The 16,961-nt window shown below is 38.2% G+C and overlaps 1 protein-coding gene across 1 annotated transcript in view; it reads left to right on the top strand.

Moving 5' to 3' along the window:
* The window catches only part of SLCO1C1 (solute carrier organic anion transporter family member 1C1), an 81,733-nt gene continuing 67,119 nt past the window's right edge, over nucleotides 2,348-16,961 (top strand). Inside the window, exons 1-3 of the mRNA XM_013964182.2 lie at nucleotides 2,348-2,655; nucleotides 14,464-14,617; nucleotides 16,012-16,153. Of these exons, the coding sequence (XP_013819636.1) occupies nucleotides 14,489-14,617; nucleotides 16,012-16,153 (271 nt within the window). The 5' untranslated portion in view covers nucleotides 2,348-2,655; nucleotides 14,464-14,488. The remainder of the gene's footprint in view (nucleotides 2,656-14,463; nucleotides 14,618-16,011; nucleotides 16,154-16,961) is intronic.

The following is a 16,961-nucleotide window of genomic DNA, read 5'->3' as shown; positions in this document are numbered from 1 at the left end:
CAACGTACTCCAGTATTCTTGCCTGGAGAATCCCATGGACAGGGGATGCTGCCAGGCTACAGTTCATGGGGTTGCACAGAGTCAGACAGGACTGAAGTGACCTAGCACGCATATGTATATATGTAACCAAATCGCTTTGCTGTATACCTGAAACACAATACTATGAATCAACTGTACTTTAATATAAATAAACAAATAAATAAATGAAATGATTGTGTGAAACTCAGGTAAGGAAGGAAATGAGACTATAAGTAACATGGATTGAATTGTGTTTCCATCAAGGGATATACTGAAATCCTAGTCCCCTGTATCAGTGGATGTGCCCTTATTTGGAAATGAAGTCTTTGCAGATATATTCAAATTAAGATGCGGTCCTGAGAGTAGACCCTAATCCAATGTGACTTGTGTCCTTTAAAGAACAGGAGAAGAGAGACAGGTACACAAGGAGAAGATGACTGTGTGGCAATGGAGGCAGAGATTAAAGTGATGCACCTGTAAGCAAAAGAATGCCAATGACTGGCAGTAAGTGCTAGAAGGTAGAAGAGAGAAAAAAAAAAAATATTCTCCTCTGCAGATTTCAGAGGGAGCATGGCTCTGCCCACACCTTGTTTTGGACTTGTCACCTCTAGAACTGAGATAATGAAGTCTTGCTCTTTTAAGTACCCAGTTTGTGGTCCTTTGTTGCACAAGCCCAGGAAACTCATTCATTCATGGTTAACTCATTTATGGTTGACCACACAGTACATGGACTTAGTTGAGTGTCTGTGACCGAGGCTCGCCTTGCAAAACCTAAAATATTTATTAGTGACATTCTACAGGAAGTTTGCTGAACCTTGGTCTACAGTATGGAAGTAGAATATATTCCCATGCGAAGCTGTGTATGAGAAACTCTGAATATCATGTAAAATAAGTATGACGTATATTCAAAATAGGAACATTTAGTGTGAAGTGTGAACTGAAGAGTTCAGAAATCATATTAGAGAGTGAAATTGAGCAAGTTGGGAATAGACCAAGTTATATTCTTGAGGGAGAATTGTGAAAACGTAGCCCTTTTGGCTGGTAAACAGTGTCTCCCCTTTAATGCACCAATGGCCACCTGTCAGACACACTGAAACATCTACAACTTGTTAGATGTTTGCTCACTATTTCTGATGGCAAGTGCTGGCTGATTGCTTAAACAAATTATTTGGTCTTATAGAGTCTGGATACACCATTTCTTCATTAAAATATTTATTTATCTTCCTTGTATCTTTTTTCTTTTATAGTAAAATGCCTTATAATAACATCTGACTATTAATTAATGATCCTGACCATTATGTGAACTGAAATTACATAATGATAACTTTGTCATTCAGTACTCTGTTATTTGAAATGTATATTTGAATACACAGTAGTTTAATCCTTAAAAATGCCCTCTGAATCTTTCTTTTTTTTTAAATTCTGCTCACCAAGGAAGAAATTGAGACTCAATAAAGTGGCCAGGGTCTTCCTAAGCAGTGCAGGGGTAAAGAATCTGCCTGCAATGTAGGAGACGCAAGAGACATGGGTCCAGTCCCTGAGTTTGGGAAGATCCCCTGGAGAAGGAAATAGTAACCCCACTTCAGTATTCTTGCCTGGAAAATTCCAAGGACAGAGGAGCCTGGTGGGTGACCAGACCAGGGTCACTGCCATTTAAGAAAATGGCAGATCTTGGTTAATTCTGGTAACAAATTCATTTATTGTTTAAAGCACATGCAAGATAATAGTGCTCAAAATCCTCTAAAATGGTTCCCTTGAAAAAAGAATTTATTAGAATTATAAAATTTCTCAGTGCAAAGAGTTCTTAAATTTACATAGAATGAACTCCTGAATGCCAAAAATTCAATGTTTTTCTTTTTCTTCTCTAGTTTTAAGATTTATAAAAATTGTGGGTGTTAAGCAATTGATCATGTCTCTTTGAGAATTAACTCTTTCTGGAAACAACTCTGCAGAGCCTTAATCCTGGCTTGATACATGGTCCCTGAAGATTCTAGAAAGAATCCCAATGGGGAAAGAGACCATACAGAGCCATACAGAGGTTGAGACCACGGACCTTTTAAAGAAAAAAAATTCCAGTGATGTCCTCAAGGAGCGGCTGGCTTAAAAACTTCTTGGAAGGAGAAGGAGAGATCTTTGTTACAAACTTCCGTCCCTCCTCCTGCTTCTGTTCCCTTACCCTCTGCCCCCTGCAGAGTTCTGTTTTCTGGGAATCAGCAAGTAAGATCACAAGTAGTCTTTTCTTTTTTCACTCTCTCCCATAAAGAAAGCTTTATCACGTGCGGCCTTAAACTTGCAGCAAATTGCAAAGAAATGGCTCAAAGGCTTCAGCTCTTTCTGTGCCCTGGGAGCTGAGATGCACGTCAGTGGCTTTGCCAGCGTGGCCTGTTCCCTGCAGACTGCCAGAGAAAAGAGGCCAAGAGGAAGGAGAAAAGAGAAGAAACTGGCCAGGGGTGAGACCATGCCCTGTATCTTCACTTTGCCCTGATCTGCTCCGTGTCCAGCGAGGCTCTCCCCACCTGACAAAATTGTTCAAAGCTGCTGTAGGATCCACCTGCTTCTTCTTTCAGGTTCTTGAGTGCGGTCCAGCCTCTTGCTGGGCACACGGAGGGGAAATGGCCATCTGATCTCCACCTCCAGGTAAGATCTGGTTCTCTGCTTTCATATTTCATGATGATCATATCAGAGTCTCACAGAAGAGAGGTCAATAAACCCTGTGTTCTGCACTGCACATGTCTTACTCATAACACTTCTCATGAAACTTGTGGGGGCCCTTGTAAGGCTGGTGAAAATGGGAAAGGATACTGGTTAAAGAAGATAAACCCAGAAACTCAGATCTGGGTTCCAACTGTGACTCTGATGCACGTTTTATGGGTTATTTTGGACAAGTCCCTTAACTGCTCTGAGTCATAGGATTTTTCTATAAAGTGAGAATTAAAGTGTTAACCTTGTTTTAAGGATTAGCACAAAGTATATAAATCACCTGGAACATAAACAGTATTTATTAAATCTGCATCTGACACAAACAGTTACTTGTAGTGAGGGGCTCAGCTTTCTAAACAATGCATATTCCTTAGAAAGTACCTAGAGGTTATTTTCCCTCCTGAAGGAAGGGATCCCGGTGTCCACCAGACAAGCTAGTACAAGGCTTTTCCTCATGGGAGATGACTAACACAAGACAGTGATGGGAGTGGCTGCCTTTCTGACTCTCTCTGGGGGGTCAGTGGAGGCTGACTACTGGACGGAATCTGTTAATGGGATCAGGGCAGGGCAGTCAGGCTATTCGCAGGATCCAAATACAACCTTCCCAGCACACCTGCACTTTTTCAAGATGGGAGAACTGCTTATCTTCCAAAACACTGTGAACAGAGAATTCCATTTTTGGAACTGAAAGGAAAAACTGTTTACTTTTTTTTTTTTTTTTGGCCTCCAGAGTAAGTTTTACTCCAACCCGGAGTGTTGAAGGGAGACGTTGCGGAAATCTGTTCAAGTTGTGCGAGAAAAAGCAAGGATTTGCCAAACGCAAGTCCTGCTAAATAACTACTCCGTCTACTTCTGCAGTTGCTAATGGAGAGGGAGACAGGGCCAGCGCAAGTGTGCTGGGAAGCCCGGAGGATTTCTCCGTTCATGTCACTGAGCGCCGCCTTTCCCCTTCTTTTCAGACAGATGAAAAGCTCAGTGCTCAATAATGTAGCCTCTTTGAAACATACTATACTTGAGAGGATATGCAAATTAACCATCAAGATTACGATGTCTGTTCAGTAAAACTATGCAATGTCAATATTTTGATTTAGATGTTATTTTGCCTTAATACAACATCAGTTAGGAGTTCTCTTGTTCTGTCATCCCTTTGGATTCTAGTGAGAGTGATTTTTGTGTCAACATCTCTAAAGAGAAGACAGTGTGTTTTGGTGTCCCAAGTTTTTAGTATTATTTTCAACATTTTTCCCTCTTCAGCATTAGCATTCTAGATATGACCCTTTGAGTCTTTTCAAGGTATGTTTACCATAACTAATAGTGTATTTTATTATTAAATAATTTATTATTTCTGGTCACTGACTTTACTATTATGACTGATCAGAAATATATCTGAACTCCTAAAACAGTAGTCCAGTGTGTATTACAGAGTTTAGTTTGTGGAAGAGAATTGCATTTTACATGGTAAATTTGATATTATTTATTTTGTATTTTAAGATCTTTCTGGTATATATTTCTTGCTGGGCGATATTTCTATATCTTTAATATTTAAAATATTTTTTCATATAGGAAATGTATATTCATTATAGAAAAATTAGAAAATGTGGACATACAAAACATTTTAAGAAATCATCTGCAATGTCACCAGCCAAAAATAAAGTGTTAACCCATTCCTAAAATTTATTTGTTTTTAATTGGAGGATCATTGCTTTACAGTGTTGTTTGGTTTCTGCCATACATCACCATGAATCAGCCATAGGTATACATATGTCCCCTTCCTCTCGAACCTCCCTTCCACTTCCTACTCCATCCCACCCTTCTAGGTTGTCACAGAGCCAGGTTGAGCTTCCTGTATTATACAGCAACTGTCTGTTAGCTATCTATTTTACATATGGTAATGTATTTGTATATATTTCAATAATACTCTCTCAATTTGTCCCACCCTCTCCTTTCCCCGCTGTGTCCATAAGTCTGTTCTCTCTGTCTGAATCTCTATTCCTGCTCTGCAAATATATTCAGCAGTACCATTTTTCTAAAGTCCATATATGTGTGTTAATATTATATTTGTTTTTTCTTTTTCTGACGTATTTCACTCTGTATAATAGGTTGTAGGTTCATCTACCTCACCAGAACTGACGCAAATTCATTGCTTTTTATGGCTGAGTAATTTTCCACTGCATATATGTACAACAGCTTCTTTATCTGTTCATCCATTGATGGACATCTAGTTGCTTCCATGCCCTGGCTATTGTAAATAGTGCTACAGTGAACATTGGGGGCCATGTGTCTTTTTCAATTATGATTTTCTCAGGGGGTATGCCAAGTAATGAGATTTCTAGGTCATATGCTAATTTTATTCTTAGATTTTTAAGGAATCTCTGCACTGTTCTCCATAGTGGCTGTATCCAATTACAGAATTCCCACCAACAGTGCAAGAGGGTTCCTTCTTCATATCCTCTCCAGCATTTGTTTGCAGATTTTTAATGATAGCCATTTTGACCAATGTGATGTGATACCTCATGGTAGTTTTGTCTTGAATTTCCCTAAAAATAAGCAATGTTGAGCATTTTTTATGTGTTTATTAGCCATCTGTATGTCTTCTTTGGAAAAACGTCTGTTTAGGTCTTCTGCCCATTTTTTGCTTGGGTTTTTTTTTGATATTGAGCTGCATGAGTTGCTTACATATTTTGAACATTAATCCTTTTTCAGTTTCTTATTTGCAATTATTTCCTCCAATACTCAGGGCTGTCTTCATTTCGTTTATGGTTTCCTTTGCTGTACAAAACTTTTAAGTTTAATTAGGTCCCTTGTATTTATTTTTGTTTTTATTTCCATTTTTCTAGGAGATCAGTTGTAGAGAATCTTGCTGTGATTTATGTCAAAGAGTGTTCTGCTTAGTTTATCTTCATGTAAGGTGTTGTGAGTGTTCTAATTTCACTCTTTTATATATAGCTGACCAGTTTTCTTAGGACCATTTATTGAAGAGACTGTCTTTTCTCCATTGTATATTCTTGCCTCCTTTAACAAAGATAAGGTACCCATGGATTTAACTCTGGGCATTCTATCTTGCTCCATTGGTCTGTACCCTTGCTAAGTCACTTCAGTCATATCTGACTCTTTGCAATCCTATGGACCTAACCTGCCAGTTCCTCTGTCAATGGAATTCTCTAGGCAAGAATACTGGAGTAGGTTGCCATGCCCTTCTCCAGGGGATCTTTCCAGCCTAGGGATCAAAACTGCATCTGTTATATCTGCCTGCATTGGCAGTGGGTTCTTTACCACTAGCACCACCTGGGAAGCCCTCCGTTGGTCTATATTTCTATTTTTATGCCAGTACCATACTGTCTTGGTTGCTATAGTTTTGTAGTATAGCCTGAAATCAGGAAGCCTGATTCTTCCATCTCCATTTTCATTTCTCAAGATTTATTTGGCTGTTTGGGGTCTTTAGTGTTTCTGTACAAATTGTGAAAGAGTAGTATAATCATTTTCACAATATTCATTCTTCTGATCCAAGAACATGATATACTTTCCATTTGTTTATGTCTTCTTTGATTTCTTTCATCAGTGTGTATAGTTTTCTGTATACAGCTCTTTTGTCTCCTTGTGAAGTCGCTCAGTTGCGTCCGACTTTTTGCGATCCCATGGACTGTAGTCTACTAGGCTTCTCTGTCCATGGGATTTTCCAGGCAAGAGTACTGGAGTGGGTTGCCATTTCCTTCTCCAGGGGATCTTCCTGATCCAGGGATCGAACTCAGGTCTCCTGCTTTGCAGGCAGACGCTTTACCTCTGAGCCACCAGGGAAGCCCTTGGGTGAGTTTATTTCTAGATATTTTATTATGGTGAATAGGATTGATATCTTAATTCCTCTGGATTTTCTTTTATAGTGTATAGGAATGCAAGTGATTTCTGTGTATTGATTTTGTATTCTCAACTTTAGTAAATTCATTGGTTCAGTTCATTCTCTCAGTCATGTCCGACTTTTTGCAAACAAGAGTCACTGATTAGCTCTAGTAATTTCACTGATTAGCTCTAGTAATTTCCTGATAGTATCTTTATGGTTCCCTGGTGGCTCAGGCGGTAAAGCATCTGTCTACAATGCAGGAGACCTGGGTTTGATCCCTGGGTCAGGAAGATCCCCTGGAGAAGGAAATGGCAATCCACTCCAGTACTATTGCCTGGAAAATCCCATGGACAGAGGAGCCTGGTAGGCTACAGTCCATGGGGCCGCAAAGAGTCGGACACGACTGAGCGACTTCACTTTCATGTATATTATTGGGCTTCCCAGGTGGCACTAGTATAGTATCATGTCATCTGCAAACAGTGAGAGTTTTACTTCTTTTCCAATCTGTGTTCCTTTTATTTCTTTTTCATCTCTGATTGCAATGGCTAGGACTTCCAACTATACTGAACAATAGTGGTGAGAGTGGGCACCTTTGTCTAGTTCCTCATCTTGAAGGAATGGTTTCAGTACCATTGAGAATAATATTTGCTGTGGGTTTATCATATATGGCATTTATTATGTTGAGGTAGGTTCCTTTCATGCCAATTTTTTCAAGAGTTTTCTCATAAATAGGTGTTGAATTTTATCAAAAGCTTTTTATGCATTTACTCAGATTACCACATGAAGTTTATCTTTCAATTTGTTAATATGGTGTATCACACTGATTGATTTGCATATATTGAAAATTCTTGCATCCCTTGGATAAACTCAACTTGATCGTGGTGTGTGATCTTTTTGATGTGATGTTGGATTCTGTTGGCTAGAATTTTGTTGAAAAATTTTGAATCTATGTTCATCAGTGATATTGGCCTATAATTTTCCTTTTGGGGGATGTCTTTGTCTGGCTTTGTATCAGGGTGATGGTGGCCTCATAGAATGAGTTTAGAAGTATTCCTTCCTCCACAATGTTTTGGAAGAGTTTGAGAATGATAGGTGTTAGCTCTTCTCTAAATATTTGATAGAATTCACCTGTGAAGCCTTCTGGCCCTGGGCTTTTGTTTTTGGGGGGTAGATTTTGGATCAAAGCTTTGATTTCAGTGCTTGTGACTGGCTTGTTCAAAATTTCTTTCTTCCTAGTTCAGTCTTGGCAAGTTGATCTCCTCTAAGAACCTGTCCATTTCTTCCAGGTTATCCACTGCATTGGCATATAGTTGCTTGTGATGGTCTCCTTTGATCCTTTGTATTTCTGCTTTGTCTGTTGTAACCTCTCCCTTTTATATCTGTGTTTGCCTTATATAATAAGCTGCTCCCATGTTTGGTGCAAAAACATTTACATTTGTTACGTCTTCTTTGATTGATCTCTTGATCTTAATATAGTATCCTTGCTTATCTCTTATATCATGCTTTATTTTAAGGTCTATTTTGCCCGATACAAGAATTGCTACTCCAGCTTTCTTTTGATTTACACTTGTGTGGACTATTTTTTTCCACCCTCTTGCTTTCAGTCTGTATGTGTCTCTATGTCTGAAAAGTCTCTTGTAGTTAGTATAGGTCTTGTTTTTGCATCCATTCAGCCAGTCTGTGCTTTTGGCTTTCTACTTTAATCTATTTGCCTTTAAAGTAGTTATTGATATATATGTTCCTATTGACATTTTATTAATTTCTTTTAGTTTGTTTCCATAGAACTTTTCCTTCTTTTGTGTATCCTTCCTATAGAAGTCGCTTTAGCATTTGTTGTAAAGCTAGTTTGATGATACTAAATTCTCTTAGCTTTTGTTTGTCTGTAAAGATTTTGATTTCTCCATTAATTTTTATTAATTTGAATTTATTTATTTTAATTGGAGGCTAATTACTTTACAGTATTGTATTGGGTTTGCCATACATCAATTTTTTTTTTTTTTTAGGTCACTAATTCTGTTTTTTGTTTTTTTTTTTTTAAATGAGATCCTTGCTGAGGAGAGTAATCTTGGTTGTAGATTTTTCCCTTTCATTACTTTAAATATATCCTGCCATTCCCTTCTGGCCTGCAGAGTTTCTGTTGAAAGATCAGCTGTTTACTGATCTTTGGGGTTTCCCTTGTATATTACTTTTTGCTTCTTCCTTGGTGCTTTTAATATTTTTTCCTTGTGTTTAATTTTTGTTAGTTTGATTAATATGTGTCTCAGCATGTTTCTCCTTGGTTTATCCTTTATGGGACTCTCTGTGCTTCTTGGACTTCATTTTTGTCTATAATCTGTTCACAAGTTTTCTCAGACCTTTTCATTTTCTCTTCTGCTGATGCTAAGTCGCTTAAGTCATGTCCGATTCTGTGAGACCCCATAGATGGCATCCCACCAGGCTCCTCTATCCCTGGGATTCTCCAGGCAAGAATACTGGAGTGGGTTACCATTTCCTTCTCCAATGCATGCATGCATGCTCAGTCACTTCAGTCGTGTCCAACTCTGTGTGCCCCTATGGACAGCAGCCCACCAGGCTCCTCTGTCCACAGGATTCTCCAGGCAAGAATACTGGAGTGGGTTGCCATTTCCTTCTCCATCTCCTCTTCTGGGACCCTGTAATTCAAATGTTGTTCTGTTTAATATTACCCCAGAGGCTCTTGAGACTATCCTCAATTCTTTTCATTCTTTTTTTTCCTATATTCTGCTCTTCAGCAGTTATCTCAAATATTCTATCTTCCAGCTTCAATACTTTGAATACTCCAGCTCCAATACTTTGAAGCTTCAATGTTTTGCCCACATGTAGCAAAGACCTGACTCATTGGAAAAGACCCTGATGCAGGGAAAGACTGAGGGCAAGAGAAGAAGTGGGTGACAGGATGAGATGGTTTGATGGCATGACTGACTCAATGGACATGAGTTTGAGCATACTCAGGGAGATAGTGAAGGACAGGGATGCCTGGCATTCTCTAGTTCATGGAGTTGTAAAAAGTCATACATGACTTAGCAATTGAACAACAGCAAATTTTCCAGCCCGCTTATCCATTCTTCTGCCTTCATTACTCTGCTACTGATTTCTTTTAGAGTATTTTTAATTTCAGCAATTGTGTTGTTTGTCACTGTTTGTCCACTCTTTTATTTCTTCTAGGTCCTTGTTAAATGTGTTAAATAATTTTCTCCATTCTACTTTTGAGAGTTTGTATCATCTTTACTATCATTACTCTGAATTCTTTCTCAGGTAGTTTGCCTCTTTCCCCTTCATTTATTTGGTTTTGTGGGCTTTTACCTTGTTCCTCCATCTGCACAGTGTTTCTTTTCCATTTTATCTATCTTACTCTGTTTTAGGTCTCCTTTCCCTAAGCTATCAGGTCTTAGTTCCTCTTGGTTTTGGTCTCTGCCCTCAGTGGGTGAGGCTGTTCAAATGTTTTTTTTTTTTTTTTTAATTTAAATTTATATATTTTAATTGGAGGCTAATTACTTTACAATATTGTATTGATTTTGCCGTACATCAACATCACTCATTATCAGAGAAATGCAAATCAAAACCACAATGAGGTACCATTTCACGCCAGTCAGAATAGCTGCGATCCAAAAGTCTACAAGCAATAAATGCTGGAGAGGGTGTGGAGAAAAGGGGACCCTCTTACACTGTTGGTGGGAATGCAAACTAGTACAGCCACTATGGAGAACAGTGTGGAGATTCCTTAAAAGACTGGAAATAGAACTGCCTTATGACCCAGCAATCCCACTTCTGGGTGTACACACCGAGGAAACCAGAACTGAAAGAGACACGTGTACCCAATGTTCCAACGGTTTGAGTAGGCCTCATTTGGGGCTTCATGGACACGTGTGCCTGTGCTCTGGTGGAAGAGGCTTTTCTTTCCCTCTGATGGGCAGCGCTATGTGAGGTGGGGTGTTTTGGGGTGTCTGTGGGAAGCCTATCTGCTGACAGTCGGGTTTGTGTTCTTGTCTTCCTTGTTGTTCAGGTGAGGCATCCTACATGGAGTGCTGCCAGGTCTTGGATACAGGTGGAGGTCTTCGAGAGAGTTCTCACTAATTAATAGTCCCTGGGGTCAGGAGTTCTCTGGCAGGCCAGTGTTCCAGACTCAGTGCTCCCATGCCACAAGCTCAGGTCTAATCTCTGGTCAGGAAACCAACCAGAGCTACAGTGAGGGCTCCACCCTGCGTGTGACTCAGCAGTAGCACCCTGCACCCATTGGCTGCCCAGCTTTCCTCCAAAGGTATTCCCTGCCATCTCCCCACCGTCAAGAGCAGTCCTCACCCTGGGATTACTCTCCAGTCCCTGTGCTCCAGTGCCCGACTGCTGCATGTTCCAGTGGACGTGCATACTTGACCAGGGTATGTAGGGCTGCGGCACAGATCATCTATGTGACTCTCACTCCATTCAGACTGTCACAGATCAGCTCCTCTACTCTCCAACAGCCTTCCCCTTGGTTCCAATCTATCGCCTCAAAGTGGGGATCTTGACCCTGCTTTCAGCTCCTCTACACCCTGGGTGCAGGTCCAGTTCACTCACTCTTCTCTTCTTTTCCCCTTCCTTCCTGCATATTACTGAGATTTGCGTGGATCTATTTATTCCTTTCTAGTGGTCAGGGACTCCTGCCTCTTCTCAGCTGGTGCTGTGCAAGACCTGCATCTGAAGTTGTATTCCTGATGCATTCATGAAAAGAGATGTACTCTCTGTCTACCTCCTCCTCTGCCATCTTTTCTTTCCCTAACCTGTTCTTTATATACTTTCTGTAGCTTTGTTTCTGTGTATACACACCAATGAATGTATGTGTTTCTATTATAAAGTAGTGTTTTATACATATATATATTGTTTTTAAGCACTGTATTTTTAAAATCAACTCTGTAATAAAAATAGTTTTATATTTCTATATTCACTTCTTTACACTAATTTCTAATGATTTCAAAGATTTCCTATGTGAGTACACCGTAATTTGTGGACATTTAGGTAATCTTTTATAAGTAATATGTTTCTACAGGGGTTTAATTAAAGGTATTTCTGTAGAAAAGATACCTATTTAACTCAATGCTTCACAAATGTTCTTTCGCTGTTCTGGCAAAATGTCATTCTGAAAAGCTAGTTTTAATGATTCAGTGGTTATAAGAAGCTAGCTGGGTCATCCCAGTGCACCAGCCCCAAGCATCCTGTATCCTGCTTTGAACCTGGACTGGCGATTCATTTCATATATGATATTATACATGTTTCAGCCAATACAATATTGTAAAGTAATTATCCTCCAGTTAAAATAAAGAAATTTATATTTAAAAAAATTTTTTTTAAATTAAAAGGACTATTTGACAAAAAAAAAAAAAGAAGAAGCTGACTGTTGGTATCAAACAGTAAAAAGAATATCTATGTACTCAATTTCTTAAAATTTTTAAAATCATAAATGCCTATTGAACTTTATCACCTGATATGCTGCATCTTCTGAAGTTTTATTATTTTTTATTTTGAATTTTTCAGCTTTATTGAAATATGATTGACAATAAAGATTGTATATATGTAAGGTATACAATGTGATATCTTGATATATTATACATGTAACCTTTTGAATTTTTAATATGATGATTTAGGTGAAAAGTTCCTAATATTAATCAATTGTTATATATTTTTAAATGTTAATTATAGAATTTTAATTAATTGTATTTTCTAGTATTTTATTTAGGATTCTGGCATCTCGAAGTTGGTTCTTTTCATTTTTGGTGCTATCTTAATGAGATTTTGTTATCAAGGTAACTCTGGCTTGGTCAAATGAATGGAGACTATTAGCATCTGTTTCCATTATCTACTATTTTTCCTTAAAGGATATTCCTTGATAAAGCACCCCTGTTACATCATCTAATCTTACTATTTTTATTTAGGGGATAGGTTTAGAGTATTTTTGTTACTGTCTTCCTTAGCTGTGTTTTTCTCCTGGTTTGTATCAATATAGCAACTTATATTTTCTAGAAAGTTATCCATTTTGGAAAGACCTTAAAGTTATTTCTATATATTTTCCATAATTTTTATTTCGTATTCTCCTAAACATCTGTGTTTATATCTTACAAATATTGTGTTCTTGTGTCTTTGTCTTTTGCTCTTGTTTAGAATTCTCTGCTCTTTGTTTATTTTTTGGCTTTAAAATTTTTTGTTTTCCTCACTTTCCTTTATCCATTTTTAAAAAGCTAAATTTATTCATGTTTATGAAATTGAATAATCTAAAAGTATAATAGCAAGTTTAAAACAAAAACAAGTCCTTGACCTACCCTTCTCAACCCATTTCTCATTCCCTGGAGAAAACCCCTCCACTTTTAAATCTTTTAGGTCTTTCTTCTGTTATTTAACTCCATATCTCAAAATACAATTTGTTCACTGCTATTTCTTGATTTTTCAATTTGAGATACTATCTAGGAAATCAAACTATGAAAGATGAGACTGAGTAAACACAGAACAAGCATTACATACAGTCAAGGTAATATACACATGCATGGGCGTGATCAGTAGCTCAGTTGTGTCCCCATGGACCGCAGTGCGCCATGGACCGTAGCCCACCTGGCTCAGAGACCCCATGGACTGTAGCCCATCAGGCTTCTTTGTCCGTGGGCTTCTCCAGGCAAGAATACTAGAGTGGATTGCCATGCCTTCTTCCAGGAGCTCTTCCCAAGCCAGGGATTGAACCTGCATCTCCTGTACTGGCAGGCAGATTCTTTACCACTAAGTCAGCTGGAGATAATATCTATGAATTCAAACTATGAAAGATGAGGTTGGATAGACATAGAACAATCATTACATAAAGGCAAGGTAATAGACACATAGAATCATTTAAAATTTCTACCACAGAACATTAAGTTTTATCCCTAATGTCATTCTTTTAATGTGATGAGAATATGGAAAATCTCTGTTTATGTATAAATACATCATCTAATAAACATTAGGGTGATCCAGAAGTTATTTTATTTCTAAATCGCTTCACTAAGATTACTTTAGCAGGCAGGCAGTGAGCTATATGGAATCCTAAAGGCCTGGCGTGGGGTCGCAGAGTCAGACATGATTGAGCGACTGAACTGAAAGAAGCGGGGGCATAGGATATGTAAATATTGATGAGAATCAAAAGAAAAGAAGTTCAGAGTATATGACCCTGTGAAACGTTTAGTAAGGACAAAGGAAGGTGGGAAATTAGACTCAGGAAAGGAGGTATCTTACTTGCTTTAAAGCACACCAAAGACTACTTGGGCCAGAATGAAAACTAAGCCTGAGGCGTAAATCATGCTGCTTCCCTATTTGTTAGACTAAAATGTTACACAGAGTGGTCCCCTTCTCCCCCCACCCATATTTTAAGACTTACTTTGGATGCTACAGCCCTATAGGAGTCATGGTGTATTATAAGCATCTACCAGGGGCATCAATCTTTTCTATTCATTCCACAAAGATAATAGATTTAAAGGTTTTAAAGACTTAATTCCAATGAATCAATATTCAAATGGCTGAATTCCTCTTCCTCACTTCCTGCTTGCCTCTAGTTTTAGTTGGCAAGACCACAAAGTTAGCAAAATTCTCCCTCTTTATTTATTCCAAAGGCAACATTTAAATTTATTCTTTGCTATAATGAGGCTTACTGGAGGGATTGAGAAAGAATGCTGGCTACAGACTCCCAATAGCAGGATTGCTTAATCAGTTATCCTGGTCGATTTTAATTGAAAAACTTTGCCAACTTACTGTGGTAAAATAAGGGAGTTTCGCATAGTGTTATGTCTACAGAATTGTGATCTACTGTGAAATAAAAACATTGTTTAACAAACTGCATGGAAATTAAAACTGGATGTGTATTAACTTTTTTTTTTTAATACTTTAAAAATCAACTTTGACAGATCAGAATCAAGGAACTTTTTCAAAATGGACACTTCATCCAAAGAAAATATCCGGTTATTCAGCAAAAATTCCATGCAACCTGTTGGGAGACTTTCTTTTAAAACAGAATATCCCTCCTCAGAGGAGAAACAACCCTGCTGTTGTCAACTAAAGGTAACAAGCAATTAAGTGATTAACAACCATAAGTGGTTAACTGAAGAGTGTCAGAGAATTTGATGGAGTCCATGCTCTTGGCTCTCGATCTAGATATTTTCTACACATTGTAACTACAAGTGAGAAATTTTTTCCATTTAAAAGAATAATCTTAACTTATGGTTGCCAGGGGCAAGGATGGTGGGAGGGATAGTCACGGAATTTGAGATGAACATGTACGCATTGCTATACTTGAAATGGATAATCAACAAGGACCTACTCTATAGCACATGGAACTCTGCTCAATGTTCTATGGCAACCTGGTTGGGAAGGAAGTTTGGGAGAGAATACATACATGGCCGATTCCCTTTGCGCTCTACCTGAAACTATCACAACATTGTTAATCAGCTATACCCCAATACAAAATACAAAGTTTAAAATGAAAAGTAAAAAGTGATCTTAGATGCAATTTATGAAAATCACATTTTGCCAGACAGTGAAAGCAATCTTTGCTTGACCATGCAGGTTAAATTTCTAATTACTTTTCTGGCTCACTTGAATGTCCCTCCTAAACAGAAAGAAGAGAGGTAAAAGAAATTATTATTTGTTAAATATCTACCATGGATCAGTTACTGTGCTATGCACAGTTGGAACATTTAATCTACAAAACATCCATTTTATTCCTATTCTATAAACAAAAATTTTGACTTTCCTACCCACATGGTAAGGGACAGGATTGCCTTTTAAATGGAACTCAATGTGACTCCAAGTTCCTGTACCTTCTTCACATCAAAAATTTTCAATGCTTTTTCCATGTAATCTACCTATGGATACTCCATCACAGACCCAGGTCTAACAAAACACACAAGCCAGATATCAAACAAATATTTTGTTCATTGAATAAGAATCTGAGTGTTGATTTAACTTTAATATGAACTTAATCACTAGGAATAGTTGTTCTGCTTCTCAGTCCAATATGTTCCCTGCTGGAACATGTACCATCCCTGTGAAATACAGTCATGAGTAATAGACTTGTGACAAGACGTCAAGTGTCTGGTTTATGGTTTTTATTTTCTTACCTTTCAATGCCTCCTTCCTCCTTCTGCTTCCCCAAGCAATGGATCTTCTTTTCAAAGCCAAGATACCTTTAAATATCCTTTAGGAAGGAGAGGAGAAAGGGAAAGAAGAAATTCAATATACATTATAAATGAAAATCTATTACTTCTAAGAAAATTTGAATTGTTAGAACTTCACATGAGCTTGAGGTGGGAAGAAGACTGTTACTGTGCTTGAATGAAATCGTCGATGGCAACAAGCTTGTTCCATGCTTCTTGGTTTGTGTTCGTCTCTTTATCAAATTTCTAGTTTTAGGTCAGGCTGGATTTAGACTAAGTGTGACCTGTCATATTTTCCAGGTGTTCTTGGGTGCCTTGTCTTTTGTCTACTTTGCCAAAGCACTGGCAGAAGGCTATCTGAAGAGCACCATCACTCAGATAGAGAGAAGGTTTGATATCCCTTCTTCACTGGTGGGCATTATTGACGGTAGTTTTGAAATTGGTAGGTATTACAGATGCCTGACTTTACTTTTAAGTACAAAGTTCTAGGCATGACTGAAGGACATCCTCATGGCATATTGTTATCTGCTCAATGTGTAAAATCAGACTCTATGTGTAAAATCTTATTTGGACATAGTTTGCCACTGCCTCATGCCACAGTGTGTACATAAGTCCTCAGTCATGTCCGACTCTTTCGTGACTCCAGCGACTGTAGCCCACCAGGCTCCTCTGTCCATTGAATTTCCCAAGCAAGAATACTGGAGTGGGTTGCTATTTCATTCTCCAAGGAATCTTCCCGATCCAGGGATCGAACCCTGGTCTCCTGCATTGCGGGTGGATTCTTTACCACAGAGCCACCTGGGAAGCCCTGGGCTACAGTAGAGACAATTTGTTCTCTCCAAGTAAACAATTAACATCCTGTCCCAGATTTTCTCTATCATATGATTGACACAAGTTTTCAATCAGAGTGAGATTTTTCAAGGAGAGAGGGTGAAATGCTGGTGGTATTTTGAGTTAGAAGTATGTGGGGAAACATCTTTACAAAAGTTATATTCTAGAAGCCCTGTGATTCAAAATTTGGAAGAATTCAAAGGAAGTCTTCGAATTATTACAATAAAATTTTTACAATAAAAATGTATTGTGATAATTTAAGAAAACGTTAAGCCATAGAAGGAGTATTTCTGCCCAGTGGCCTAGTAACAAGATAAAGGAATTCTATTAATAACAACCCTAGAGTAAAGCAGGAAACAAAAATTCTACTCTCTGGGGTCTTTGCTTAGCCACCAAATCTGTATTTCCTCTTAGGACTT

This window comes from Capra hircus, chromosome 5 (assembly GCF_001704415.2).
Source record: "Capra hircus breed San Clemente chromosome 5, ASM170441v1, whole genome shotgun sequence".
Taxonomy (NCBI): Eukaryota; Metazoa; Chordata; class Mammalia; order Artiodactyla; family Bovidae; genus Capra; species Capra hircus.
The sequence above is the reverse complement of the archived record's forward strand: the minus strand, read 5'-3'. Positions and strand labels throughout refer to the sequence as shown.